Consider the following 27514-nt stretch of genomic DNA (forward strand, 5'->3'; position numbering starts at 1 on the left):
ACATTAACAAAAACCACTTAAACAACAAATCGCCTTAACTCTCCCTCCAGCATTTAAAAAAGTTGCCAGCAGTTTTTTATGATTTTTACAAAAGTTTAATGCCTTTCAGAAAAAGTTCTTCTTTAAGTATCTTCATTCTTCGCTTCTTTATCACCAAATATGGGTAGGGTTCTTCAAAAATACCAGATTTTGAGCAAAAACATGGGATAATTTTTTACTGTTATTGATAACGTATCAATGGTGGGAAAAGATTTAATATCTTAGATGTTTCTTCTAACAATGAAATTGAATAGAGTTCAAATATCCAGCTTTTTTGAATACAATCCCTATAGTAGGGTTCCCCAAATCTTACCCTGGAGGGCCGGAGCACTACAGAGTTTAGGTCCAACCCTAATCAAACTTACCCACCTGTGATTTTCTAGTGATCATTAAGACATTGATTAGCTTGCTCAGGTGTGTTTGATCAGGGTTGGAGCTAAACTCTGCAGTGCTCCGGCCCTCCAGGGTAAGATTTGGGGAGCCCTGCTATATAGTAATCTCATGTTTAGATCTGAATTATATGTCAAACTTTCCTGGGATTTGGCAAGATGATTTTATTGTGAATATTAAAATAAAAAATATGCCAAGTTGATTTAATATGAATATTTACATTTTTCATCATGGCCAAAATATCATCCAAGACCAAAGTTGTATTAGTGTTATATCTCATTAAAGGGATAGTTCACCCCAAAATGAAAATTCTGTCATCATGCTCATGTTCTAAAACGGTACAGTAGAGTTTCTTTATTCTGTTTTACAAAAACATATATTTTAATAATTAAATGATCGAAAGCACACAGGTTATGGTACCCATCGGCTTCAATAGGAAAAAGAAATACGGTGTAAGTCAATGGGTACCATCAACAGTGTGCTCTTTTGTGTTTAAAAAATAAATAAAGTAACTCATAAGAGGCAGTAAATAATGACAGAATTAAACTTTACCTTTAATTTTAAGAGTATCATCAATAACAAGTTGATTTGTAAATGGAGCGTAACCTTGACAGATCTCCCCTGAGCTAACACTGAACAATAAGACTGTCCATGGGGAAAAAGTTATGTATTGTTCTGACATGTTACTACAGTTTGACCCAGTAAAGAGCAATTAAAATATTTCTGAAGATAAAAGCATTATTCTGATCCCTCTGGTACATTTGTTGATTTAATATGTTAACTTCATGTGTACTTGCAGTTCAGTGCAAGTCAGTTAGACGGATAAATGCTGAGGTTCTGCTCAGAACAAGAAAGAGAAAGAGAGTGAGTATTTGGGCAAAGGAGACCATTAAATGACTTTCTGTGGCAGTGGCTATCTGGGTCAGTGCAGACTTTACTCATTCTGACACTGCTTCTTGTAATCAAGGCAGTGAGGAACAATATTGAGTGCTTTGTTTCCTGTTGATGCATGGCAATAACTTATTTATTATTCATCCATACTTCCATCCATATATTATATTACATTACTTTATTATTGGTGACTGTAATCATTAATACACTAACACAAATTTTGTCACTACATTATGATACTTAAATAAAGGGCCCTTAGATTGTAGGCGTCCTGAGGAGTGCCCACTTTCCATTGACCAGAAGTGTAATGGTGAGGCTGTCCATGTATTCTGCAGTACGGATGCATTTGTACAGGTAACAGGCAGAGTGTAATATTGACCTTTATTGATCTGTTGCTGCACTGTGCTTGTGTCATATTCATTGGTCAGGAATCAAAATGCATTTAGAGAGAGAGGGCCTGCTCTGAGAGGATAATGCATCCCTGATATGAATGGTGTGCTTTTATTCAGTGCAATACTCGGTTGTAATATGCAGATTCATTCTTTGCTACAATGCAGAATAGAAAGCAGACCTTTCTGTGTGCTGTGAGATTTGAATTGGTTTATCAGATAAATTGGTTTGAGTAGCAGAGAGGGTTTGTCTGGAGTGTAATGATGTCATTATCAAAACAGGCCTGTATTATTATTGAATTAATAAATTGCAGCTAACAGATCCAGGTGCATCCTGTTGTCTCTGCTCAAGATGTGATGTAGGTTTGATTGGTATTTAAATTGCCCGTATTATGCTATTAGAAAGGTTAATATTTACTTTTGAGAGTCCCCAAAACAGGTTACCATGCATGCGTATGAGGACAAAAATAATTTACTTTTTCCTTATTTCCCAACGACTCGCAAATTAATCATTCGAAGATTCACCTTTCCAAACCCCTCCTTTGCGTTACGCTGCTTTACTCTGATTGGTCACAGTTGCACATTACTCTTGTGTTTACAGTGGAAAGGGACTACAGTGCACACTGCTTGCATCTTTTTCATTCTTTTTTATAATGATACTGTTGTGCCGATAGACGAAAGTATCATGTATTGACGATCGTCAAAAATATGGCCGATAGTGGGCTTTCATGGTGATAGTTGGCAATAGTTATTATTATCATCATCATAGGTTTACAGTGACATGCGCAAGGCGTGCTTTTTCTCGCATGAGAAGGTTTGTGGGCTTAACTTTGTACAAGAGAGCTTGTAACATGCACGGATTCTTTCTCTTTCGTTGCACATTTTTATGGTTTCATCCCTGTTGTTGTGTGTTTTATTATTTTAGAGTTGACGTTTTATTGTCTCTAAAAATGTCCCTTTTTTCACCTTGCAAGAATGTTTTATTGTACATTTAAGTTTTATTGTTATATTTTGTAAAGCACTTTGTGATTTTATATGTGAAAGGTGCTATATAAATAAACTTTACTTATTTACTTACTTACATGAGCTTGTAATACGCGCTGCTCTGTCATTTCCTTGCACTAGAGAGGTTGTTAGAAACGCAGGGGTTGAAAACCAGCGAGTGTGTTGTTCCCCGCTCCCTGGCACTCAGAATATTTTTTACACAGGATTAATGGCATCAGTTTTAAGAAGGTTGCAGTTGTGACAGTGTTGCCCTTAGAGTAAATCAGCTTCATTTTGTCCACCAATCAAATTGCTGTGTTTCCCGCAGAACATTTATAGTTAAGATGGTAGGGTTGGCAACACATACTAGATTATTAATGAATTAAATGCTTTAACCGATACCTCTAACGAAAATAGCTGCATGATGAAGTGAAACTAAAGGGTTAAGAAAACAAACACAAGCTGAAGCAGATGTTGTAGAACGTATGGCGAATGATGATAGATAGCGCGAAGATTTTAAAAACAGATTATTTCCCACTATTAATTACATTATCTTAAAGGAGTGTAACTACTGTAGCATGTAAATAATGCACATAAATAACGTGAGCAAGAGCGCTCAACAATTATACCGAATCAACAGGCACATGAAACCTAGCTAGCAGGTTGCTCAAACAACAAAATCACCAGCTAACTTACTTTAAAATTGCAAGAACTATAGACTAATACAATAACAGGCTTAAATAAACCCAAAACATAAGTCCACTTACAGTTCTCATCGACACGCGTTTTATTAACTGGCTATCCTCCAGACAGTTGACGGACAGACCATTTCTGCGTGAAGCGCGTCCACACTGCTACACTACTTTTTTTTTTGGACGACCTAGTTAAGGCAGTAGGGGTTTCCCAGCTTAGGCGGGCCGCCTGAACTGCAAAGTGCTTCGGGAAACCCTGAAGTGGCTTGTCATAAATTAGTAAAAAATGCTATAACAAATACATCATTGAATGAACTATTGCCCTGCCCGCCGATACTAATAGGGCATAACGCCAAACACTATTCCACACTTCTATATAAATAAAGCCTTGAAAGGAAAAAGTTGCTTAACATTTACATTAGCGAACACCCAAACAATAACGTTATATGTGTTAGCCGAACAGACAGAGAACTGTAAAGCACTGCAGTTTCAAACTAACGTATTGCTCTATCTTTCATCGTGACTCCAATAAGAACGGCAGGCGTTATGTATTATTAATCAAAACATTTGTAGACAATAGCAGGCCGATAGGACATTAGCAAAACTATAACAATAGTTAGCCGGTTAGCTTGAGTGCACAAAACACAACATACAAAACTACATATTTAACACGCTCAACAGAACCTAAAAGCAACAATTATTAATCGTACTTAGAGGTTGTGATTCGGAGGAGCAATCTGGTGCAAATAAACTAGGCACTAACCCATCCTTCATGGTTAACCTGGCTTACAGATTAAAGAAGCAGGCATCAGTAACTGTTATGGTATTGTAGATTCATTTTAAAGAGCACTAATTATCCGATTCACGATTTTACATTTCCTTTGGTGTGTAAGTGTGTATTAGTACATAAATCTCTCTTCTTGGACTACAACAAGCACACCAACACACCAAATTTTGCAGAGAGAGAGAGAGAGAGAGAGAGAGAGAGAGAGAGAGAGAGCACGACATCTTCTGAACATGACTTTATCTACATGCTTCAGTCTCCACACATTGTAATTGGCAAAAAGTGGGCTGCAAAACAGTCTACAGTTTCTAAATTGTGCTCTGATTTCTTATACAAAATGACAAATTAATCATAACAGAAATATTTTACATAGAAAACATACTGAAAATACTGTAAAAATAAGAAATAAAACTCAGAGAAGACGTGAAAGAGAAGATGTGAAAAACGATCATGTTAAGCTATGTTTTTGGGGAAGAAAATGTTAATGTAAATGCTAATTCTGCTGATATGAAGCAGTCACCCTCATCCATCTTTTATTGAGTTAGACACAACAACAGTGGAAATCATGAGTTGAGTTTTTTCGTTCATCTGGGGCCCGAGGGAGGAACAGATCTCGGAGTATGCTTTATTAACAGCTTCTTGTGTCAGATCTGAGATCCAAGTCTACAGTTGTGTTTGCGATCTTTTGGGGATATTTGACATTTCCTCACAGTTTTGTTTAGAATAACAAATACAATTTGATGGTTTTATGGAGGTATTCAGGACTACTTTGCATTTGCATTTAAACTCTGGGTGGCTTATTTTGACAGAAGCAGGGTTACTAGGTTTCACATTTGTCTTGACATTTTTTTGGATTCCAGAACTGTAAACTGTTTCTTCTCAAACTCCTATGCGAAGTTTGAGGTTATCATGCTGGTGTGCAACTTGAACAGATGCTCCTGTCGGTTTAATAATATATTCAGTAAAGAAAGCAGTCATTTATGGAGTTTTAAATACCACATAATTCAACAACTGAAGTGTCAGGATGTTTACTACAGAGCTGAATGTTACTGTGCTTTGTTTAGTCTGTAGTCTGAGTTTGTTGGGATGTTTTGCTGTTTTTAAACCTGTGTGAATTCTTCATGCAGTTTTGTAAATGAGAAAGCAGAAAGTGTCTAATTTTTATGGCCTATCTCTGCTTAATGATAATATACAGGAGCAGCTGTATTGTAAGTACTGTATGTGAGTGGGTAATTTAGATGATGATTACCCCAAAAGTGATAACGCTATTTAAACACTGGCAGTACTTTGGGAACATAATATCACACTTTAAAATCACTTAAATATTTATTGAGATCCACAATGGTGCTGATTCAGGATGGCAGCCTGGTTTAAAGTATTCAAACAATTTGTCACAGCCAGCAGTAAGAGTGGCACCGTGACCAGGCCACACAATAATAAGGTCAAGAATAGCAGGAGTGTGGCTCCGTAATAGCAGGGGGTCGAGATCCTCCAGAAGAAGAGCTGCAAGTGTTTACTTGTCAATTCAAACTGTGGCATGCATGAGCTGGGTTCAGAAGACGTGGCCTGGGCATCCTGTGCTCTGATTGGTTGATGAGAGTTCAAGCTCTTAGTTTATCCTTCCAGTGTTGCTGTTAACCCACTTGGTTCGATCTTACACATACATGAGACATTTACATTTTGGCTGCATTCACACCATAGTTGGTTGTGGCCCACGTCAGATTTTTTCACTAAATATTTTACTTTATTATGTTTTAAATCTGATATTTCACAGTGTGACCAAATTTTGAACCGTAAACTTGATTTTACACATATTAAATGTTACAATTTTTCTGTGATTGTGGCTGTAACAATGGAAACTCCGCTTCACAGTTACAAAAGCCAATGGCCATTTGTTTTGTGTGGTTTGAACTGAAGTAACTTAATTTATTATACCACTCCCATCAAATTTTCTTCCTAACTTGAAATGTTATTGTCAGATAATCTTGACCAAAAGTTTTGGAGATTTCAGTCCACAAATTCTTGCAATAAAAAGCTGCCCGGGAGCAGAATAAATATGGCCGCTGAGTAAACTGACTTGCCTTAAATTGTGAGTTTAAATGTAAAATGTGCTTGCTTTGTCAAGACACATACTCTCCAGTTATACAGTCATATCAAAGCAGGGAGTTTTGTAAACAGAACCAACTTTAATTTCTGTCATGTGGAAGGTATGAAGTGCTAAATGGTTCTACGGTCATATTGTACCCAATTAGTGGAAACCTTCTGCTTCTTTCCATCTGGGGTTCAGCATGTACTGTATGTAGACTAGTTGCTGACTAAACTGTAATTTTTAAATTAACCGTATTTCCATCTGAGTGAGGCTTTGCAGCTATGTTTCGGTGTGGACACAATTGACTGAAATGTTTCTTAAGAACTTAAAGAAGGTAAAAGCATAAATGCTTTGCATTGGTTTAAAAAAGGACATTTTCCCTCTGGGAATTTTATTGCAAAGCTATAATTAATATAGGACATTAAAAAAATTATTAAAGTAATTTTTGTGTATGTCATTCACCGCAACAGCCAAGCGACTACTTTGCACGACCCACATTATTTCACTGTGTGACCCACAAGTGGGTCCGGGTCGACCCACTGTTTGAAAAACCCTTGTCTATGCAAATTATTTTTGGTCAAAACCCAATTTTCTGTTCTTCTGTTTGTTTTAGTTTGGATGACATGATTGTCATCATACAAACAGTAATAAGTAAGAATTAGCAGCACTTTTGACTGGTACTTCCTACACTTTCCTACAGTTTATGGTGAGTATGTAGCCACCCACCCACCCGATCTGTGTTGTTTACTGGGCAGTGACCCATGTTTGAGTGGGTCAGAATGAATGTGGTTTAAGCTTCTGACTGATCCTCCCTTATGTGTCAAAGCCTGATAGATAAACAAGCAACTATTCGGCCATATAAAAAACCTGCCAAAAATTGAATCATGTCTCATTTAGGAGCCCCAGCAGAGAAATGAACAGTGACACAAATGTAGTGATATTACTTGATGTACATATGTTCACCAATGAGAGAGAGAGCGTGTGTGCGTGTGTGTGTGTGTGTGTGTGTGTGTGTGTGTGTGTGTGTGTGTGTGTGTGTGTGTGTGTGTGTGTGTGTGTGTGTGTGTGTGTGCGCATGTGTGTATTGGAGGCGGAGGAACTTGAGAGACTATTTGTTCATCTGTCTTAACGTATGTGTGTATGTGTGAGTTCTGGAGAGCTTCTCCATGAGGATACATCTAAGAGCATCACAAGACAGTGTTAAATTGTGATTCATATAACACATCAGAATGAGGGTGAGTAATATCTGTGGATTTTTATTGCATTCTTTATCTAAATGAGTTTGTAAAGCATAACAACTATATAATATATCTAAAAAAAAATGGATTTGATTACTATATGTGCTTAAGTTGAAAGGTTTCCACATGTAAGAAAGACATTGCGTTGTTGTGTTACTCATGTATTAAGTCTTTGTGCTTGCATATGGTGTAATAATGTGCTTTTACACTAGAACTTAATTTTCCATAGCATTCTTGCATGTTTTGGATTGGGCCAACTTTATAGCAGTGTATTGCTTTGGAAGTGTTCAGGTAGCCCCCATTTTGATTTGAAACACACATTTATAAACGTCAGCTATAAACTAGATCAGAGGGTTAGTAAGGCCTAAAGAAACCAGATCAAATGATTAACACTCCCCATGATTCATTACAGCCCCCATGTTCCCCAGAGCACTTTTAAAACTCTGGGTGTTCCCAAACTGTTTCCTTCCCCCACGGGACCTGTTAATGACAGCTAAGACCCTTTAAACCCATAAATGAGTTTTAAACATGGGGTCTGATCAGTACTGTCCTAAACAATTGCTTTTGAAGTGAAAACAAGAAAACGTAATGGTGTTTAAGTGTAAAACATTGCATGGCTTTTGACCTTAAGTCCCTAAATTGGGTGATGTTGCCCTTGGCTCTTGAGTGACTATAATTAGCTGTTACAGTATACAGCAATTACTGGGGAAAATTGTAGCAGACAAGACGCTTTGTGTGATATCACCCGTCAGTATTAGAAGGGTCTGAGGAATGAAAACACGGGGGCTTTTTGCAATTTAAACATGTAATTGTCTCGATGAAAGAGAGCACTTTCAGGTGAAGACATGTTTCTGATTCATGTCAAAGTGAGTTTGGATCGTGAGTGTGGGGATGGTAATGATCCTATAATATGGTATTTACGTGTTACTGATAGAATGGTACTGATATATGTCCTTTAAAAAGTATTTTTGAATTTTTATAGTGACATTTACAGCAAAGTACCTTTCTGGCTGAAGTAATTTGATGTTTATGTCTAAACGTCCATGGGAACAGTTTGAGGAGATCCTCCTCTGTGTAAACGCTGTGATCTGGATTGAGAAGGTTGATGATTACAGGTTGAGCTAATTGAGGGTTTTGGAGAACACTTATGCCAGTACTCCACAAACCACACTGAATTTCAGACTCATCGAGTCTCTAGAGAGCATCAAAGAGAGAACACTCGACCTGTTTGAATGCTTGTGTGATGGTTTTTGTTTGTCTCTTTGTTTTTTGGTGTGGATTTTATCTCATGCAATTATTTAACAACCTATTTTAGTTTTCCAACCGGGGGAGATGTGGTGGAACTACAGAGAAGGAAACCGCAAATAAAATAAAACTAAGTTAAATGTATGTATAAGGCAGCCAGCTGTTGAATCTCCCTTTATTAAAATCTATGAAAATGTATATATTGCCTTTGGCAGATGCTTTTATTCAAAGCGACTTGGTGCATTAAAAGGTACACATATGTTCCCTAGGGATTGAACCCATGACCTTTTGGCTGCTAACTCGGTGCTCTACCTATTGAGCTATTTAAGGATCACCTAAATTATTACCTGTATTATTGGGGTGGTTTTCCAGACAGGGATTAGCTTAAGCCAGGACTAGGCCTTAGTTGGAATAATTACTTATTACTAATTACTTATGAAATATAACAAACGGAGGAACTTACTAAAAACATTACTGGCATGCATTTTGAGGCAAAACAAAGGGCAATGATGTATTTTAAGATATTTCAGTGCAAGTTGTTTTCAGTCTGGAACGCTCTTACATTTATTTTAGTCTAGGACTAGTCTAATCCCTGTCCGGGAAACTGCCCCATTATGTTTGGGTTTTTTTTCTGGTTTGGTTTAGTTTTATTGGCTAAACTTTATAATAATGGTCCATGAATCATAATGGGGCGGGATTAGAGTAGTCCTAGACTAAAATAAATGTAAGAGCTGTCCCAAACTGAAAACAACTTGCACTGACATCTTAAAATACATCGGTACCCTTTGTTTTTCCCCAAAATGCACACAAGTAATGATTTTAGTAATGCATGTTTGTTAAAACGAGTTATATTTCCTAATTAAACTAAGGTCTAGTCCTGCCTTAAGCAAATCCCTGTCTGGGAAACCAACCCAATAAATTAAAACCTAAATTAATTCTTACTTAAATGTGAATTAATGATGCGTTAAAGCAATGTACTAATCATAAACTAATGAAGCGTCATCATTAAGTACAACATGACATGTTTGTTAGTTAGTTAGTGTATTAGTTAACAATAAATTTATGTGTTTAGTCATGAAATATGTTGTACTTAATGATGACTCTTCATTAGTTTATGATTAGTACATGCGTTAACACATCATTAATTCATCTTTAAGTAAGAATTTATTTAGTTATTAGTGCATTATGATTCATGGGCCCTTTGACATGGCAAGATATTTTCAACCAAAAAAAAAAACCCATTTATTTTTCCTTAACAGCACCGCCTGCTAAAGCATGAAAGCCTGACAACAAAAACATATTGAATCTTAATACCACACAGTAACACTATCAGCACAAAAACCCCACTAAAATATTACACAGTCAAACATTATCATAATCATATATGAATAAAATACTGTATTGTTTTAATATTTTTTTTTTCAAAGTAGAAAGAGCATAAATAGTTTTTTCTTAGGATTAGGCGCACTTTATTACTCAACCCCAAAAGATCCAGCCATTCATCAGGAGTCGGTGCCTCGGTCTGGGTTAAATGGCATGTGTGGTCAAAGGTCACACAGAGAATGTGTGAGTCCAGTGCTTAAGGGGACAGCTGTTACCACATTCAGACCCCCCAGGCGACACGAGTTGTGTTGTCACACGCTTGTTTCAGCGATATGTGTAGCCGGCACTTCTGACGCCCGATCTGACAAGCGATGTGTGTGTGCTGAAAGCCAGGTCCTCTCGGTTAAGGACAGGGTTGTGATAAGAGTCGCCCCAGGCAGTGGTGCTTCTGTTTATTTCCTGTCCTCTCTCATCAGATTGGCATCAGCGGGACGCTCTGGCACAGAGGAAACTAAGTAACGAGAAGGACCACTCATCTAATGGCTCATCTTTGTTGCCTTTTAGGAACGTCAGCGATTGGAGACCATCTTGAACCTCTGCGCGGAGTATAACAAGGGCGACGGGCCGACGGGCAATCTGAGCAGGATGGGCGTCTCTGGGCTCGGTTCGAGGGAGGGACTTAATGTCAGACGTCCCTCTACGGACAGTGTGAGCAGTGCTTCCTTAAAGTTGCCACAGAGACATCGCGAGAACCAAAAAGAGAACCTGAAGGAGAACGGCAGCAGCACTGAGAACCCGGCGGCTCTGCTTAACGGACAGAATGGACAGGTCAGACTAATTGTCCTTTTTTTTTTTAAATAGAGATGTGCAAAACAAATAGCTGGTCATAACGAAACTGTGTATCATGTGTGTTAGGCAGAAGACCCGGGATCAGAAAGTATCAGCCGTCTGGAATTGGGATACCTGGAGGAAGAGCGGGTTCGTGCGCTGGCAAAGGTAGATGAACTAAAAGCTCGAATCACAGAACTGGAGCAGCAACTTCAGGAGTCCAAACAGGAGGTGAGCAACTCAATTTGCATAGAAAGGAGCAGTGTCTGTGAAAAAACTGTGACTTACAGTCATAAATACACATCTTCCTATTTGCTATTTTAGTGCATTTAGCTCATGATTAAAGTGGATTGTACTGAAAAACTGTTGGGTAACATTATTCGCAAACCAACACTTTCTTTCACACTGTGCTGAAGCAGACATTTTAAATCTGTAGGGTTAAACACACTAAAGGATATACAGGAAGTGCTTCTCTAATTACAGTTGATATGAGCTGGAAGGATCAGGAAGTGATGCGTAAATGAACAGAATATGTATGTTTGCCTGGCCTGTGTGAGAATTGCTGTATCTGACATATTTATCTGGACAGGCGGAGATGGAGAGAGCTCTTCTGCAAGGAGAGAGACAAGCTGAGCTGGAGCAGATCGAGGCCGAGACGGAGATTGTCAACCAGCTGCAATGCAAACTTACTGAATTGGAGAGCACCATCCAGAGAGAGAAAGACAAGGTATATACACACAAATGTTTATATTAATTCAAGAATATAATATATACTATTAAAAGATTGACCTCATCTTATATTAAGTGTGTTAAAGTAAATTTGTTTTACAAATTTGTTATATAAGATCTATTACTAGACATAGACTATTGAAACGACAAGGACAGATCATTGAGCACACAGAATGTAACTGGCCCATATTCACTTTCATTTTGTATTGAGTTGTACACATTGAGATGTGTTTCCATAAATGCCAATTGGATTGTCCAATCCCTACCCGGACTGTTGAATGTTTTATACTGTTGGACTGAACAGCATTTTCTGGTCTCTGACATTCCTTAAAGGCAAACCATTCTGCAGGATGGCCATTCAAGGCCCATTCTGGTGTCTGTTGGCATCCCCAGGTAAACATAAGATAGCCGAAACCAAACTAGCTACCAAAATGCTTTCCATCACATCCGGTCATTCTACAATAGAGGATCTGAAGATGATAGTTCAATTTAAACTAATTAAGTTTTGGCAGATAATCAAAAGAGGATCTGTTATTCAAGCATTTATTCATGAGGTGTTTTCCTTTTGTCCTATACTTTGGTGGTTCTCATCAGGTCCTCTAGAGAGCTTGGCAACACTAACAAGTCTTCATTAACCTCTAATCGTCTCACTGCTTCTCTCTGTACTCACAAAAACTCTGTGTTTTTCTGGCTTTCCCCCTCGGGTTCAAAACTGTTTAGCATAGCACAAACTCAGGCTTCGGGATTAGTGCACCGACTTTGGGGGAACAATGGCTCCAGTGGTGCGAGACTCCCTTTGCCATTGGGTCTCTTTTAGGAAGATTTTTCCTGCACGCTGTTTTGGAATTCCAGTTCATTTCTATCATCGGCTTCTGGGTTTCTGTGTTTATTGTATTCTTATTTTGTCTTAATCTTTAAGAACTAGCATTTTGAGTGAATGCTCAAAAGTTCACCCAAAAGTTTATTATCAGATGCCATTATGCACCCTTGCATCTTCGTGTGTAAAGCCAATCCATATAGTTTAACTGTTTTCTCATACGGATTACAGAAGATACACAGAAAAACGTGTACGTTTGCTTATCATCTGCTATTTCTCTCTGAAGATACCACACATGCATTTATTTTCGGATCTGAACATGAACTTGCGCATTATTCCAATTTGCACACATTTCTCGCCATGAATGTTGATCTTTATTTAAAACTCCAGTGTCAAAGAGCTGAAAGTTAACTTGTTGCGAATGTAGTACTCACTGATCTGATCGGGCCAGTAGAAAAATAGAGAGGACAATTATCAGGGAATATTGACTTTTCGATATTGAAATATTGTTGCTTGATATTGAATATTAAACTGCTATTGAATCTTGTTCGGTGTCTCACACAAAGCTTATGTATGATTTTAGAAGACTAGGAATATAGTATAGTACATGAATCATGTGAACCACAGATTTTTGATGTTTGTGCATCCTTCTTCAGTGTAATTACATTAAGGAAGCAATTTTAATTTTTGGGTGAACTTCATACTCCTAAACTTTTTAATAGGATAAAAAATCCAGTTCCAAAACATAACGAATAGGATTTGATCTTCATTAATGGAAAACTAAAAATGCTCTGTCAGTCTAAAAAAGTTTTTTTTTTACATTACACAATGGAGTGCCGCAGGCATGATGTATTTTTTGTAGGCCTACCTGAAAGTTAGCAGGACACTGGTTCCCTCACCAAAAAGCCAATTTTTTTGTCATAGACTATTGGATTATCGTCCGCGTATGCATAAAAAACAGACTATACCGAGGACTTTAGGCTAAAAGCAAACTACACCCCAGTCTCTCAACCCCATCACCAAAAAGCTTTGGACAGCGTTTTCAAATTTTATTAAACACAGTTAAAACATGAGTCCTGATAAGAAAATACTCTGAGGATGAATGTTTGTTGGAAATTGTTGCCATGTTGCATTGTTTTCGAGATCTTTATGCATGATGACGTTTAAAGTCACCCAACATCTGTAGTGCCATGAAGCAACTTGATAGCAACCACCCTTTTAAAGACACTTTAAAAATCACAAAATTGAAAATATCGTAGGGTTGTGTTAACCCAAGATCTTATTTTAGGCGTTTAACCAAAACCCCATTGAAAAATCCCATTCGGGATTATGGAACCAGAGCTAAAATGCTAACTCGCTTCCAGGTTTTGCCTACAACAATACATCATCCCTGCAACACCTTATATACAAGATTTATTCATACACACAAGTTTTGGGCTTTTTAAACAGAATCCAGTTTTCCCTATTGTGCTTTTAAACATTTTTTTGTTGAAAAGCACACATTTTACGAGATTATAAATGTGTTGTTCTAGCAAATTACAGAACTTAATGCATGAATGCAATTTACTTTTACGTGCATTAAAATGTCCAAACATTATTAAGAACTTTATTTTACTATAAATTATATATTTTGTGCATTTAATGATGCCACTGCAAATCTTTATTTTTATGACAAAATAAAGAAGTTCAGCTTCAAACCAGCCACCCCAAAACATTCCCTACCCTTTGATGTGAAAATAAAGCACATACCAGCCAAAAATCCTATAGCTGAAGCCTTTGTCCGAGAAATGCCTGAGAACAGAAGTCTGTTTGGCCCAGTTAAACAGTCCAGTTCAATATATTTTATTCTTTTTAAGCATGGTTCCTACTGAAATATCAGCAAATCTGCTAGAAATTCATTTTAGATAATTTGTAAAATTCCTATTCACAATCTGGACTGGGAAATAATGGAAAAGTTATCCAATTTGTTAAAAGGTGTGGGAACCCTGTGCAAGGCCTAATGATCATCCTTTCTGTCTCCACCCACCCTAACATCAGACGCTTCTGCATGGCGTGGTTTTGAGCTGTGTGTTTTATTTCTCTCCTCTCCCTCCCCGGATGGTGTGTTTTGTTTTTAGGAAAAGGCTAATGTTGATGCGGAGCGGGAAGCCCTGGAGAGGCTTCAGGATGGGTACAATGAGTTGACCAGCCAGCTGCATAACTGCCCTGAGTCTCTGAGAGAACAGTTACAGGACCAACTCAAGAGGGTCAGTCACCACCAGGAACATCAGCACATGACCTGTACCCACCCACAGCCCTGATCTACTGCAGATATACATTCCCCACTACGATATTAAAGTCCCGCTAGTCGATATGGCGATCCCAGCAGAAATGTTAGTGAGAGTAGCTTTGTTCCAAAACTTAGTAAATTGCCTACTGTCCATTTATAGACAACATCATAACCATAATGAAAACTCATGGTGTAAGTGACCAATGTGGAAAGCTCTACATAGTCTACAACTCATATGACTTTCATTTGAGATGTAATAAACGTATAAAATGATGCTCATAATAAGTATTATAAACATATTTCTTTATAAAAAAAATTAGGTTTACTTTGCTTCATTGCAACTCAATAGGTTTTGAAACAAAGTTTTCATTATAATTTTTTTACACGTACATATCTGATGATATACCTCACAACTGTGTATTTCTGCTGGGAGCCATGTCTAAACCCTTGATTTAGTTTACTGCACAGATGAAAGGGGTAAACTGGTGAATTTGCATGTTTTTTTTTACATAGTTTTGAAATTATCGTTGCAATCTGTTTTGCTGTTTGTTTCGTGAAGTGACAATAACATTTAACACTAACTAATCTATTAATGCAAACACTAACATAGCGCTAGTCAATCTTGTGTTGTTTCCACATCTCTCACTTCTCTCTGTATATATGCGGATGTCTTCTTGAAGCAGATCATATATTATGTGGTTCATTGCGGTAAAAGATGCAATACTATTGCAATATGGATTTATTGCAACTATATTGCATCTTTTTCACAATACCAAGAAGTTTCGTTTTACAGTTTGAAAAGAAATAGATGTATTTCTTTGTTTACTTTGATACGCATAGATGAAGCGATGTAAACAGGCACCGCTCGGGATGATTTGCCCTCTTTACAGTCAGAAACATCCTGAGGGAAGTGATATTGTGTGTGCTCTGAACCTTCAAGCTCCTTAGTGTCACAAACGCTTTGAGCTGACGAAAGGTTAAGTCGGTATCCTTGAGATCTAGACAAAAACAATGACGAGACTTCCATGCATCCTAAACAGAGTCGGAAAGGGCATGTCTCATTCCAAAACAAAATATATGCAGTACTGTGCAAAAGTCTTAGGCATCAATCACCAGCTTTGAGGTTTTAGCAAAGTTTTAATATTCATCCATATTTATTTTTCACTCTTTTTAAAGATGTAAACAGAAAATATGTCAGGGTGACCATACGTGCCATTCTTCCCGGACGCATCCCGTCCAGGATTTCGGTGCGTCTTCCGGAAGTCGTATTTGTTGACCGCATACGCCATTCAGTTAAAAACATAAGATATACGATCGTAGTTTCATTCTTAACTTAAAATGTAACGGTTGCTTTTCTGTAATAATAATAATAATTCTGTATGACGTATGTGGTCGACAAATACGACTTCCGGAAGACGAACATAAAATCCTGGACGGGATGCGTCCGGGAAGAATGGCACATATGGTCACCCTAAAATATGTACACAAAATGAACAATTAAAACAATTTTCAGAAATGTCTTAACCCTTCAGCTTATACTTTAATACTGGTTTTAATAATACATACAACTTTCTTGTATTTTCTGGTTGTTTTCTAATAAAGAAACTGAGAAATAATTATATATGATCACTATACCATTGCAAAAACAATACATCTAATGGTAGCTTGGTGGCCTAAGACTTTTGCACAGTACTGTAAACTATTTAGTTATAAACTCTTGAGAGAAGTCTTAAAAAGTGTATAATCTTATGGGGCCATTTTTAAGTGTTTTTAAGCTCGAGCATGTTCATTTCAGTGACTGATTGGATGCAGCGGCTCCTTTTTGACCTTGTGTGTGTCTGTGTGTGTTTAGGAAGCAGAGACTCTTGAAGTTGCGACCAAGCAGTTTGAGGACCTTGAGTTCCAGCAGTTAGAGAAGGAGAGCAGTTTGGAGGAGGAACGTGAGACCATAAGTCAGCAGCTGCTGCAGGACAGAGCTCAGTACCACAGCAGCGTCACCAAACGAAAGGTATAGAAACACATTCACAGCAACTCACATATAACTTAAATTGTATTAGTAATGCAAATGTCCAAACTGTTGTTTTTTTAGGAAAAGGTTGCTGCTCTTGAAAGCCAAGCCAGTCAGCTGGGTATGCAGGCCGCCCAGGAGTGCGAGAGACTGGTTAAAGACAGAAGCCTCACCATTCAGCTGCTTCAAAAGGTACATCTTCTTTGTGGGTCACTTGTAAAAATAAAACTAGCCAGAAGCTTTTGTCCACCTGACATGATCTGTATTTCAGGAAAAGGAGAGACTTGCCAATCTGGAGAGAAGATACCAGAGTTTAACAGGAGGGAAGACTTTTCCAAAGAGCTCCAGCACTATAAAGGAGGTGAGCAGGATTATTATGCTTGGCATATTAGATGTTGTTGACAGCATATGTTTTGGATGCTGGGTCGATAGTGTTAGCTAAATGTTTCTGGTACTGTAGCTTATCCTGTGGCATCCCAAAATAATTGGGTTAAGCAAACAGGAAATGAAATCTTTTTATGTTTGACTCATAAGTGAGACTGATCTATTAGATGATGACCACACCCGTTCCTTCCCTTATCACCCTTCCTCGTTCTACTCATACGCAATGCATGCAGCCTCTTAATGCGCTTTTCCATTGCATAGTACCCCACGGTTTGATTTGGGTCAGGTCGGGTCAGCTCATCTCACTTTGGTGTGGTTAGCTTTTCCATCGAGTTTAGTAACACTTGGGAGTGGGAGGGATTATAGGCGTGCCGTTACATTTGTGCTGCCTACTGCTGTGACATCATACAAGTGAGAGCGTCGTTGTACATTCCCATACATTTATTTATTTCTCAGTCCGCCACATAATTAAAATTTGACAAATAGATGTTTGCACATCACATTTATCACTACCTCTGTCTCACATGACAGTTTCTGTACAAACACTGGTGGTGGCATCAGTCGACGCGCTACGCTAAGCCTCATTTAAGTTGCATTTAAGCATATATGCAGACATGCTTGTCGCGAATGTGCCGCCACATACTGCAAGTCTGGATAAAAATTGGTATGGTGTTCCTGATTCTCAACCTGTGGATGTTTTTCATCGCTTAAAGGGAGTTTGGGAACTTATAGCAGAGCACAAATGACAAACTAGCACGAATGTAAAGTTAATCTTTTACATTATAGTGATGACACTGGTAGTGACGATTCTCTCAGACCAATCATTGATCTACAGTGTTTTCAAATCACATTTTGGTATCAGCTTGGGTCGCTTGGTACCCTGACCGACGTGGTACTAAAAAACTATATTGGGTACTACTGCACCCAGTGGAAAAGCTCGCAAAAGTAAGCTGACCCAAACCAAACAGTGGGGTACTATGCAATGGAAAAGCGCCTTTAGCATCTTAGCGTCTAGTCTGCTCACGAACACTCAAATAAAGGTTCCTAAACGTTCTACAGACTATAAAAAGTTAAGAAATAAGGGATTTATTAAGAACATGTGACTAAAAGGGTCTTTGGGGAACCAAAAATGGTTCTTCTATGGTATCCTTGCAAAGAAGTCATCACAGAGCCTCAATCCGGGTGCAAAAATAATTTGGGTTATTGATGCCAATTATTTTTATATTGAAGGCTTTCAAACGGCAAACAACCCATGTTTAGAAATTTCAAAATTTTTGTGGTGTGAACCAAATATTTGTGTCTAGTTTCTGCATTAAAGTCACAGTTTCCCGGATAGGGCTTAGATTAAGCTAGGACTAGGCCTTAGTTATATTCTGACATTTTAGGTAGTTTCTACAAAAAAAAAACATCACTAGTGTGCATCTTGAGGCAAAACAAAGGCACTGATATATTTTAAGCTGTTTTCAGTTAGGACCGCTGAAACGTGCATGTTAGTCTTGACTTTCAGCCCTGTCCGGGAAACTGCCCAAAAAAATAGTTAGACCGATGCATAACACTGTAGGTTGCACAAGGCATCTCCTTCCCTGTAGGTGTATACGTAAACTTTTATCAGGTTTGCATGCGCGTTAACTGACAGCTGAACTTTTGTCTGCGTGAATGGGTCGACTTAGGAATACTTGAAGCTGTCGGATGTTTATAAGATGTATGGGGGTGATTTCCAAGACAGCCAGCACACCAGCGCTTCATCGCACGGCCTCTCGCTTACCCTTGACCCGGCTGTAACTGCCCCTCGTGAGGTATCACAGCTGCTCTCATTTCAAGCCTTTCATCACTCCTGCCTGCTTTTGTGTTGTAGATGCATGTTACAAGTATAACAGACATCTGCTATTATAGTCATACCATATTGGAATCTTAATGGTAATGGTTTATGTAAAGACATGTTGGCTCATGAATATTAATTAGTTGATGCATTCTGATTTGCTGAAAAGCAGGGTGGTAAATTATTTATTTTTAATGCTAAATAATTTAGTGTTAATTCCAATTATCAAGACTTTGCTTGGTCATTTTACCAGGCCGGCTGCAGTTTTTCTTTAAAGCAAAGCTTTTTACACCCCTGCGTATAGAGACAATTGCAAAACAAAAGAATACTAAATGCTGTTTCTACTAACTTTAAAATTAGTCAAAATGCAAAGCTAACCTGCTTTAAAGATGCTAAACTCTCAGTTTGTCTCCTCTTTACTGCTCTGCTGCTTCCTGTATTTCCCTTCTGCCTTTGTCTGCCTGTCACTTCCGGCTGTAAGGAATATGTGACTGTGGGTCAATTAAACCAGATGTATGGGATGCCGAAGGTGGAGTCTTCCCCTACCTCTCCTGCCCAAATGCTACAGTCTTCTCTCACAGACTCCACCTTCTCCTGCCTCCCCTCCCCTCATGGCTCCTCCCTCTGTCTCTCGTTCGAGGTGTGTCTCTTTAAATTCTCCACATTTTCTTTCTTAAAAATTGCCCATTCAAGATTTTCATTTAGATTAACACATCACAGTACATATTCTGCCATTTAATGCATCATACACTCACCTAAAGGATTATTAGGAACACTTGTTCAATTTCTCATTAATCCAATTTTCTAATCAACCAATCACATGGCAGTTGCTTCAGTGCATTTAGGGGTGTGGTCCTGGTCAAGACAAACTCCTGAACTACAAACTGAATGTCAGAATGGGAAAGAAAGGGGATTTAAGCAATTTTGAGCGTGGCATGGTTGTTCGTGCCAGACGGGCCGGTCTGAGTATTTCACGATCTGCTCAGTTACTGGGATTTTCTTACACAACCATTTCAAGGGTTTACAAAGAATGGTGTGAAAAGGGAAAAACATCGAGTATGTGGCAGTCCTGTGGGCAAAAATGCTTTGTTGATGCTAGAGGTCAGAGGAGAATGGGCCGACTGATTCAAGCTGATAGAAGAGCAACTTTGACTGAAATAACCACTCGTTACAACCACTCGAGGTATGCAGCAAAGCATTTGTGAAGCCACCACACGCACAACCTTGAGGCAGATGGGCTACAAAGGCAGAAGACCCCACCGAGTACCACTCATCTCCACTACAAATAGGAAAAAGAGGCTACAATTTGCACAAGCTCACCAAAATTGGACAGTTGAAGACTGGAGAAATGTTGCCTGGTCTGATGAGTCTCGATTTCTGTTGAGACATTCAGATGGTAGAGTCAGAATTTGGCGTAAACAGAATGAGAACATGGATCCTTCATGCCTTGTTACCACTGTGCAGGCTGGTGGTGTAATGGTGTGGGGGATGTTTTCTTGGCACACTTTAGGCCCCTTAGTGCCAAATGGGCATCGTTTAAATGCCACGGCCTACCTGAGCATTGTTTCTGACCATGACCACCATGTACCCATCCTCTGATGGCTACTTCAGCTTGAATCATTTCAAATTGGTTTCTTGAACATGACAATGAGTTTGCTGTACTAAAATGGCCCCCACAGTCACCAGATTTCAACCCAATAGAGCATCTTTGGGATGTGGTGGAACGGGAGCTTCGTGCCCTGGATGTGCATCCCACAAATCTCCATCAACTGCAAGATGCTATCCTATCAATATGGGCCAACATTTCTAAAGAATGCTTTCAGCACCTTGTTGAATCAATGCCATGTAGAATTAAGGCAGTTCTGAAGGAAAAAGGGGGTCAAACACAGTATTAGTATGGTGTTCCTAATAATCCTTTAGGTGAGTGTAGGTATAGGTGTATTTGCCTATAAAAGATGCATAATCAGATAATTTTTAGAAAAACGGTAGAAGAAAAACCTGTATACAATAAATTAAGGTGGGTTTCAATGTCAGCCACTCCCCCTTTTTTGGTGTTAGACGCAAAGCTGCCATTCTGTCATTAAACAAATCTATCAGCTGCTCATTAACACTCTTCTCTTTTCTCTCAAATGCTCTTTCTTTCTTTCTCTCATTCCACCTCTCTCTTCTTTCTGTGCTTGTGGATGTGCTGCGTGTGTTAAGCGTCAGTCGTGTGGGTGGGGCAGACCTCACGTGCCCGCTCTCGATTTAGAGCTCTGGTACCAGGAGGTCATGGCGGCTGGAGATGCAAACCAGCTCTGCCCTCCTCCCCTCCCGGCTAAAGCTTTCTCAGCACGCAAGCCCTTGCAGGTAACAGCCAGAACCACAGCTTTCCTTCAACCTCTTATGCTCTTTCATAGTTTCACACACCATCTTCATAGACCTCTTTTATCTCGATGCATCCATGATTGTTGTGTGGGTTTCGTCTGAGCATGCGGTTTTATTTTGTATGTTTTGACGACTGTGCAAAACAAGGTTACTGCAGTGCTACTACTGATTTTCCATCTGTTGCCAAATAAAGACCTTTTAGGAAATAGTTCACCCAAAATATAGTTAATGCAGTTTCATACCTGAATTTCTCTTTGGTGGACAGTAGGAAAGTTTGGCAAAAAAAATCAAAGGTATATCCTTAGTGGTGTACCATTCACTAACTTCCATAGGATTATTTTTCCCCACAATGGAAGTGAATGGTGCCCCATTTACATTTATCTTGTTTTGATCATATTTTGAATGGTTTGTCAATGTCCTGCAGGTGTACCGCTCGCGATTAGACAGCGACTCCAGCCAATCATCATTGAGGCCTAAAGTCAGCGCCGGTCTGTCCCCCACATACACTACAGCGACGCTCGGACGCAACACTCCTGCCAGGGTAAATATAGCATTCGCTCTCTGTTCACCTCCTGCCAGAGAAAATAAAATACTGCGTTACACCCCTGCCGGGGTAAATAGTGCATTCAGTCCACAGTTATCAGAATCTCCTGCATCATTTAATGTTGTAATTTAGTCCACTCCTTGTTGTTAATGTGCTGGTGGAAATAATTGCCTGCGCTGTTTACCCAGAGCGCTCTGATGGTAGCCAACAGCACCGGGAGTCTCCCACGCAACCTGGCAGCCACCCTGCAGGACATCGAGACCAAGAGGCAGCTGGCCCTTCAGCAGAAAGGTAACATGAAACAGCAGCTTGACAGATCACAACCTGAGCCAGCTATAGTTTCAGAGCTGTGAACCACACCAGCAAACTTTAATGGAAGTTTATCCAAAAAGATTGTTTCTGTATCTTCATGTGGACCGTCTTCACATCTGTCACTGCCCAGCAAACAGTTTTGCATTCAAAAGACGTCTAATAGATGTCCAAACGCAGCCAACATGTCTAGGCTAAAACAAGGCTAAATTTGGGCTGTTGGTGAAAATTTAAAGAAGTTTATCCAAAGATGACTTGACCATAGTAATTTATATTCCTATTATATATATATTAAGTCAATGGGCCCTATTTTTTGGGTGAACTACGCCTTTAAGAAACATCTAATCATAGACCAGAATAAATGAAATAAAATAAATAAATAAATATATCACCAAAAACCTTGTAATCATTGTTGACTTTGCTTACATAATGGAATATCATGCATCTTCGCAAGTTATTTTGGCAAAAACTATATACTAATGTAGCCAAATTCGTGTTTTTTTGGCTAGAAGTAGGTTACTTATAGCCGTATGTTATTAGGTCTATAGTTAATCTAAACAGTGAAATAATGTCCATTGCTTGCTGGGTTGTGGTAACTATGAACCATGAGTTTTTCTTTTACATTATTATACAAAAATCCATAGGAAAATCCTTGCACATTTACATGTTTGTAAGTATATGTGTATGTGCGAGGCATGGTAGACATATTGTGCCATCCTCACCGGATACTTAAAGGATTAGTCAATTTTCTTAAAAAAAATCCAGATAATTTACTCACCACCATGTCATCCAAAATGTGGTTGTCTTTCTTTGTTCAGTCGAGAAGAAATTATGTTTTTTGAGGAAAACATTGCAGGTTTTTTCTCATTTTAATCGACTTTAATGGACCCCAACACTTAACTCTTAACTCAACACGTAACAGTTTTTTTCAACAGAGTTTCAAAGAACTATAAACGGTCTTATATAGCGAAACGGTATAAAAAAGCGAAACGAAAATAAAAAATAGGCACTTTTAGGAACTTCTCGTCTATCTCCGGTCCTGAAAAGCGCCAGCGTGACCTCACGCAAAACGTCATGACGTCAAGAGGTCACAGAGGACGAACACGAAACTACGCCCCAGTGTTTAAAAGTGTGGAGAAAGAGGACCGTTCCTATGTTGTTGTATGTGGAATGATACTAATTAATGTCTTTGTGTCAGTTTATTGTTTAAAATGGTCCACAAATGTTTCATATATGTAACACGTGACCTTTCTATGTCACTACGCTGGCGCTTTTCGAACCGGAGATAGACAAGAAGTTGTGGTTTAAAAGTGCTTTTTTATTTTCTTGTCAAAAATGACAATTGTTTTGCTAGATAAGACCCTAATGCCTCGTTTAGGATCGTTTAGAGTCCTTTGAAACTCTGTTGAAAAAAACTGTTAAGTGTTGAGTTAAATGTTAAGTATTGGGTTCTATTAAAGTCTATTAAAATGAGAAAAATCCTGCAATGTTTTCCTCAAAAAACATAATTTCTTCTCGACTGAACAAAGAAAGACATCAACATTTTGGATGACATGTCGGTAAGTAAATTATCTGGATTTGTTTTTTTAGAAAATGGACTAATCCTTTAATTCTGTGTAACTGGAACCTGTTGTACACAAACATGGACAATTACACTGCTTCATGTTCAATGAAAAATATTTGGTTATTATATTTATTGATTCTTCCTTACCCCAAAATCTGAAACAAAAAAGACAAACCAAAGCTCGGGTCTTAGGAGGTTAAAGCACTGTGTAGTCAGCATAATGAGAAATAAATATAGAGAGTTAATGTATTGAATGTCAGGTTTTTGGGTAGAGCTTGGTCTGTGTCGGGGCAGTTGCATGTCATGGTTAAGTAGTCATCCCCGTGTTGTCTTTTCATCAGGCCATCAAGTTATCGAGGAGCAAAGGAGGCGTTTGGCCGAGCTGAAGCAGAAGGCTGCAGTGGAGGCACAGTGCCAGTGGGAGGCGCTCCGTGGCTCTCAAACGCAGCTTAACCACCCGTATTCCTCCAGCCCCTCTCCTGTCGTGCACCACTCCATACTGCACCACACGTCGCCCTCTGCTGGGGAACAACCCTACGACACCCTCAGCCTGGAGAGCTCGGACAGCATGGACACCAGCATCTCCACGGGAAACAACTCTGCCTGCTCCCCCGACAACATGTCCAGGTTCGGCATTCCTGAATGCTTTTCGGAACGCTCAGGCAATGGCTCTGTGACAGGAATTCTGTGGTTTTTCTCTACATGCTTGTTTCAAGCTAAATTATCAACCATCTGCTTATTCACACTCACTGTGGGCTTTTAACCCCCCCCCCCCCACACACACACACACACATTTATGCTTCCTTTGAAAACAAATGAACGACACGCAGGCCTGCGGCAATAGCTTAAGTCGATACTGGGATTTAAATGCACAAATAAGGAAAATGATGCCATCCAAAGATGTGAAAGGCATCTTTCATGAACACATGCCTAAGGGTTAAACTTTGCATATCCACCCATCCTTTTAAAATCTGACTCCCACTTTATTTAAATTTGTGCACATCACGTTTAGACTACAAAACTCATTGGTTAGTCGCAGTACTATTCAGTGGTCAATTATTTTTGAATAATGATGACTTTCATCCTTAGCAATGCTGTTTAATTTACCACTCATCCAGGAACGCTATATTTCCTACATAACCACAGTTCTCCTTTTCGGTGGTCTCAAGAAGTCAGCTAATAAAATAATTTAAACTCAAATCAATATTTCATGTCAGTTTATTTATTTAGTAAATGGATTATTTATGTATTAGGCAGAATAATGTACGGTGTGCCGGTCATGATCACAAAATCAAGCCCCTCAGGGCGACAAGGACCCCGGCGCGAAGTTTACGTAATCCACATCCACGATTTCATCAGAATGAAGCTTTAGCTCAGCCTCCTTATAGAAATGAAAAATCTGTCATTACTCACACTCATGTCTTTCCCATCTCTTCTGCTGTTAGTTCATATTCAGTTTTTCCATAAAATGACTAGATAATGAAAAATCATCCCGTGGCATTGATCAAGCTCACAAATTATAAATCTGACCAACTTTCTTTACACAATATTTGGTATATGGCATGTAAATTATATGAAGCTATATGTGATTGACTGTTTTTATATAAAATCATCTTACATAATGTAAAGAATATTCTGTTCAAATATAACCTTGATATCTTTCATATAAACCAAGTATGGCCATGTCAAAGATTGAAATCAGTGTGAAATTATAAATTAAACTTGAAATCTAATTGCATTGAGACAAATTTGCACTTTTGCATTTAAAAAAAGCATTTTTATTTTCCTGTTGTGCTCCATGAAAAATAACACCGTATGGATGTACGGATTTGGAACGCCGTGAGGTTGAGTAATATGACATTTTTTGGTTTAACCGTTGCTTCAGGTTACAATCTTCTCATGGAAGCAGTGTGAAAATGCATGTAACGTACAGTGAAGTACATTGTTTTGGTAAAGTAGCGTAGCTTGACCTGGGCATAGCAGCATTGTAAACAGCCTTCAGCTGTTTCTCTCTCTGGAGAGAGTTTGTTTACTTGAAATGTTCTCGTACAGTTTGTTTTCTCTCCTGTTACAGTTCAAACTACAGCTAATCCGTGATTCGTCTCTAGATCCATCCATAATGCATTTTCCTTTTCATATGTTTATAGTTCACATGTGCCTCATTTGCATGTGTTATTGCAAAATTTCATGCTTGTATTTGGAACCCAGCTGTATTTTAACATGACGAAACATTTCGTAATCCAGCAGTCTCTGATCTCCGGTACGTCATTCATCCCTCGACTGAGTCACTAACCAGCCGCAATCCACTTTAACCGAACGCTAATCGCGCTTCGCTGTATTTAAATTAAATCTCTAGCTGTATTTTTAGCGCAAACACGACACTTTTCCGTGTAAATTGGCCTCTTTATATATTGTGCCTTTATTTGCAAAACTCAGCCCCGGTCGCGTTTAACGTTGCGGTATTGCTGTCTGCGGAAAGTAAATTTTATTTAAAAGAGATGCTTGAGTGCATTGTCTATTGAACATGGCAGCAGTTATTCATTTAATATTTCCAGACCCGTGGTGCAGTCAAGCACACTTAAAAAATCCAATGCACGTGTCTGGATCACAGCAGAGAAGAAATAAATTATGCCGGATTTAAATTTTCCACATCCTAGGCCTACAAATTGAGGAATTGCGGGGTGCAAACTGTGTCCGGCGCAAAATTCTCTGCCCTGAAGCTTAAATGCTTACTTGATTTCTTTAGCGAATAATTGTGTGTAATATATACAGTTAAAGATATTTTGATCTGTTTCACAGTGCAAGCGGTATGGACGCACTGAAGATTGAAGAGATGGAGAAAATGCTGAAGGAGGCACATCTGGAGAAAGCTCGACTTATAGAGTCCAGGGTGAGTCAGACATAATCAAATGATGATAATAAAATAAAAATGTCTCCATCTATCTTGATCCCAGTCTTATTTTAACAATCACACCTCTCTTTTGTCCCGTAGGAGCGTGAGACTCAGGCCCGTAAGCTGATGCTGGATGAGGAGAGGAGACGGAGAGAGGAGGCGGAGAAGAGACTGGAGGATGAGACCGTACACAGGCAGCAGCTGATAGAGAAGGAGGTGAAGATGAGGGCCAAAAACTTCTCTCAGGTGAGGAGTCGGATCTCTTTACTGAAACTTCATTGTGTTACTGCTTTTGTTGAGCAGTTGGTCTGTGTTTATACGATTGTGTTATTGCCATAAATGTTTGAGATCAGGGTACGAGCTTACAGGTCTTGTGACTCATTTCGATTAGGTTAATCCAGGACTAGGTTTTAGTTATATCAGGAAATTTAGGTTGTTTTTACAAACAAGCTTTACAAAGAAACAAAATTTGTGTGCATCTTGAGACAAAACTATGGCACTGATATATGTTAAGATATGTAAGGGGAAGGTGTTTTGAAATAAAGCGCCTCAAACATGTTGTACTGTTATAAGTTTATCAATTAAAGGGGCGGTTAGGGATTAGTTTATGCCAGGACTAAACCTTAGTTTAATAAGGAAATATAAATAGTTTTAACAAACATGCCTTACTAAAAACATTACTTGTGTGCATTTTGAAGCAAAACAAAGGGCACTGATTTATTTTAAGAAATGTCAGTGCAAGTTCTTTTCAGTTTTTCAATTTTTTATAGTCTAGGACTAGTCTAATCCCTGCCTGGGAAACCATCCCATAAGGTTTTCCCCCAGTTTAACAGACAAGGCTTAAGGCTAGTCTTAGATTAAAAGACATATTTAAGATATCTCAACTGAAAATAACTTGCACGTACAGATCTTAAAATAT

At 38.7% G+C, this 27514-nt stretch overlaps 1 protein-coding gene across 13 annotated transcripts in view; it reads left to right on the top strand.

Annotated features, from left to right (window-relative positions):
- The window catches only part of phldb1b (pleckstrin homology-like domain, family B, member 1b), a 66063-nt gene that overhangs the window by 33390 nt on the left and 5159 nt on the right, over window positions 1-27514 (top strand). For 6 of the 13 annotated variants that reach the window (XM_065281389.1, XM_065281388.2, XM_065281385.2 and 3 more), the window contains 16 exons: window positions 10629-10892; window positions 10980-11123; window positions 11482-11619; window positions 11955-12014; window positions 14556-14684; window positions 16560-16715; window positions 16797-16907; window positions 16987-17076; window positions 18770-18895; window positions 19400-19558; window positions 21121-21267; window positions 21710-21826; window positions 22018-22120; window positions 24044-24329; window positions 26502-26592; window positions 26695-26841. In XM_065281389.1, the coding sequence (XP_065137461.1) occupies window positions 10629-10892; window positions 10980-11123; window positions 11482-11619; window positions 11955-12014; window positions 14556-14684; window positions 16560-16715; window positions 16797-16907; window positions 16987-17076; window positions 18770-18895; window positions 19400-19558; window positions 21121-21267; window positions 21710-21826; window positions 22018-22120; window positions 24044-24329; window positions 26502-26592; window positions 26695-26841 (2268 nt within the window). The remainder of the gene's footprint in view (window positions 1-10628; window positions 10893-10979; window positions 11124-11481; window positions 11620-11954; window positions 12015-14555; window positions 14685-16559; window positions 16716-16796; window positions 16908-16986; window positions 17077-18769; window positions 18896-19399; window positions 19559-21120; window positions 21268-21709; window positions 21827-22017; window positions 22121-24043; window positions 24330-26501; window positions 26593-26694; window positions 26842-27514) is intronic. The other 7 variants (XM_065281387.2, XM_065281396.2, XM_065281391.2 and 4 more) reach the window with 5 other exon arrangements.

Source organism: Paramisgurnus dabryanus, chromosome 8 (assembly GCF_030506205.2).
Source record: "Paramisgurnus dabryanus chromosome 8, PD_genome_1.1, whole genome shotgun sequence".
Lineage (NCBI taxonomy): Eukaryota > Metazoa > Chordata > Actinopteri > Cypriniformes > Cobitidae > Paramisgurnus > Paramisgurnus dabryanus.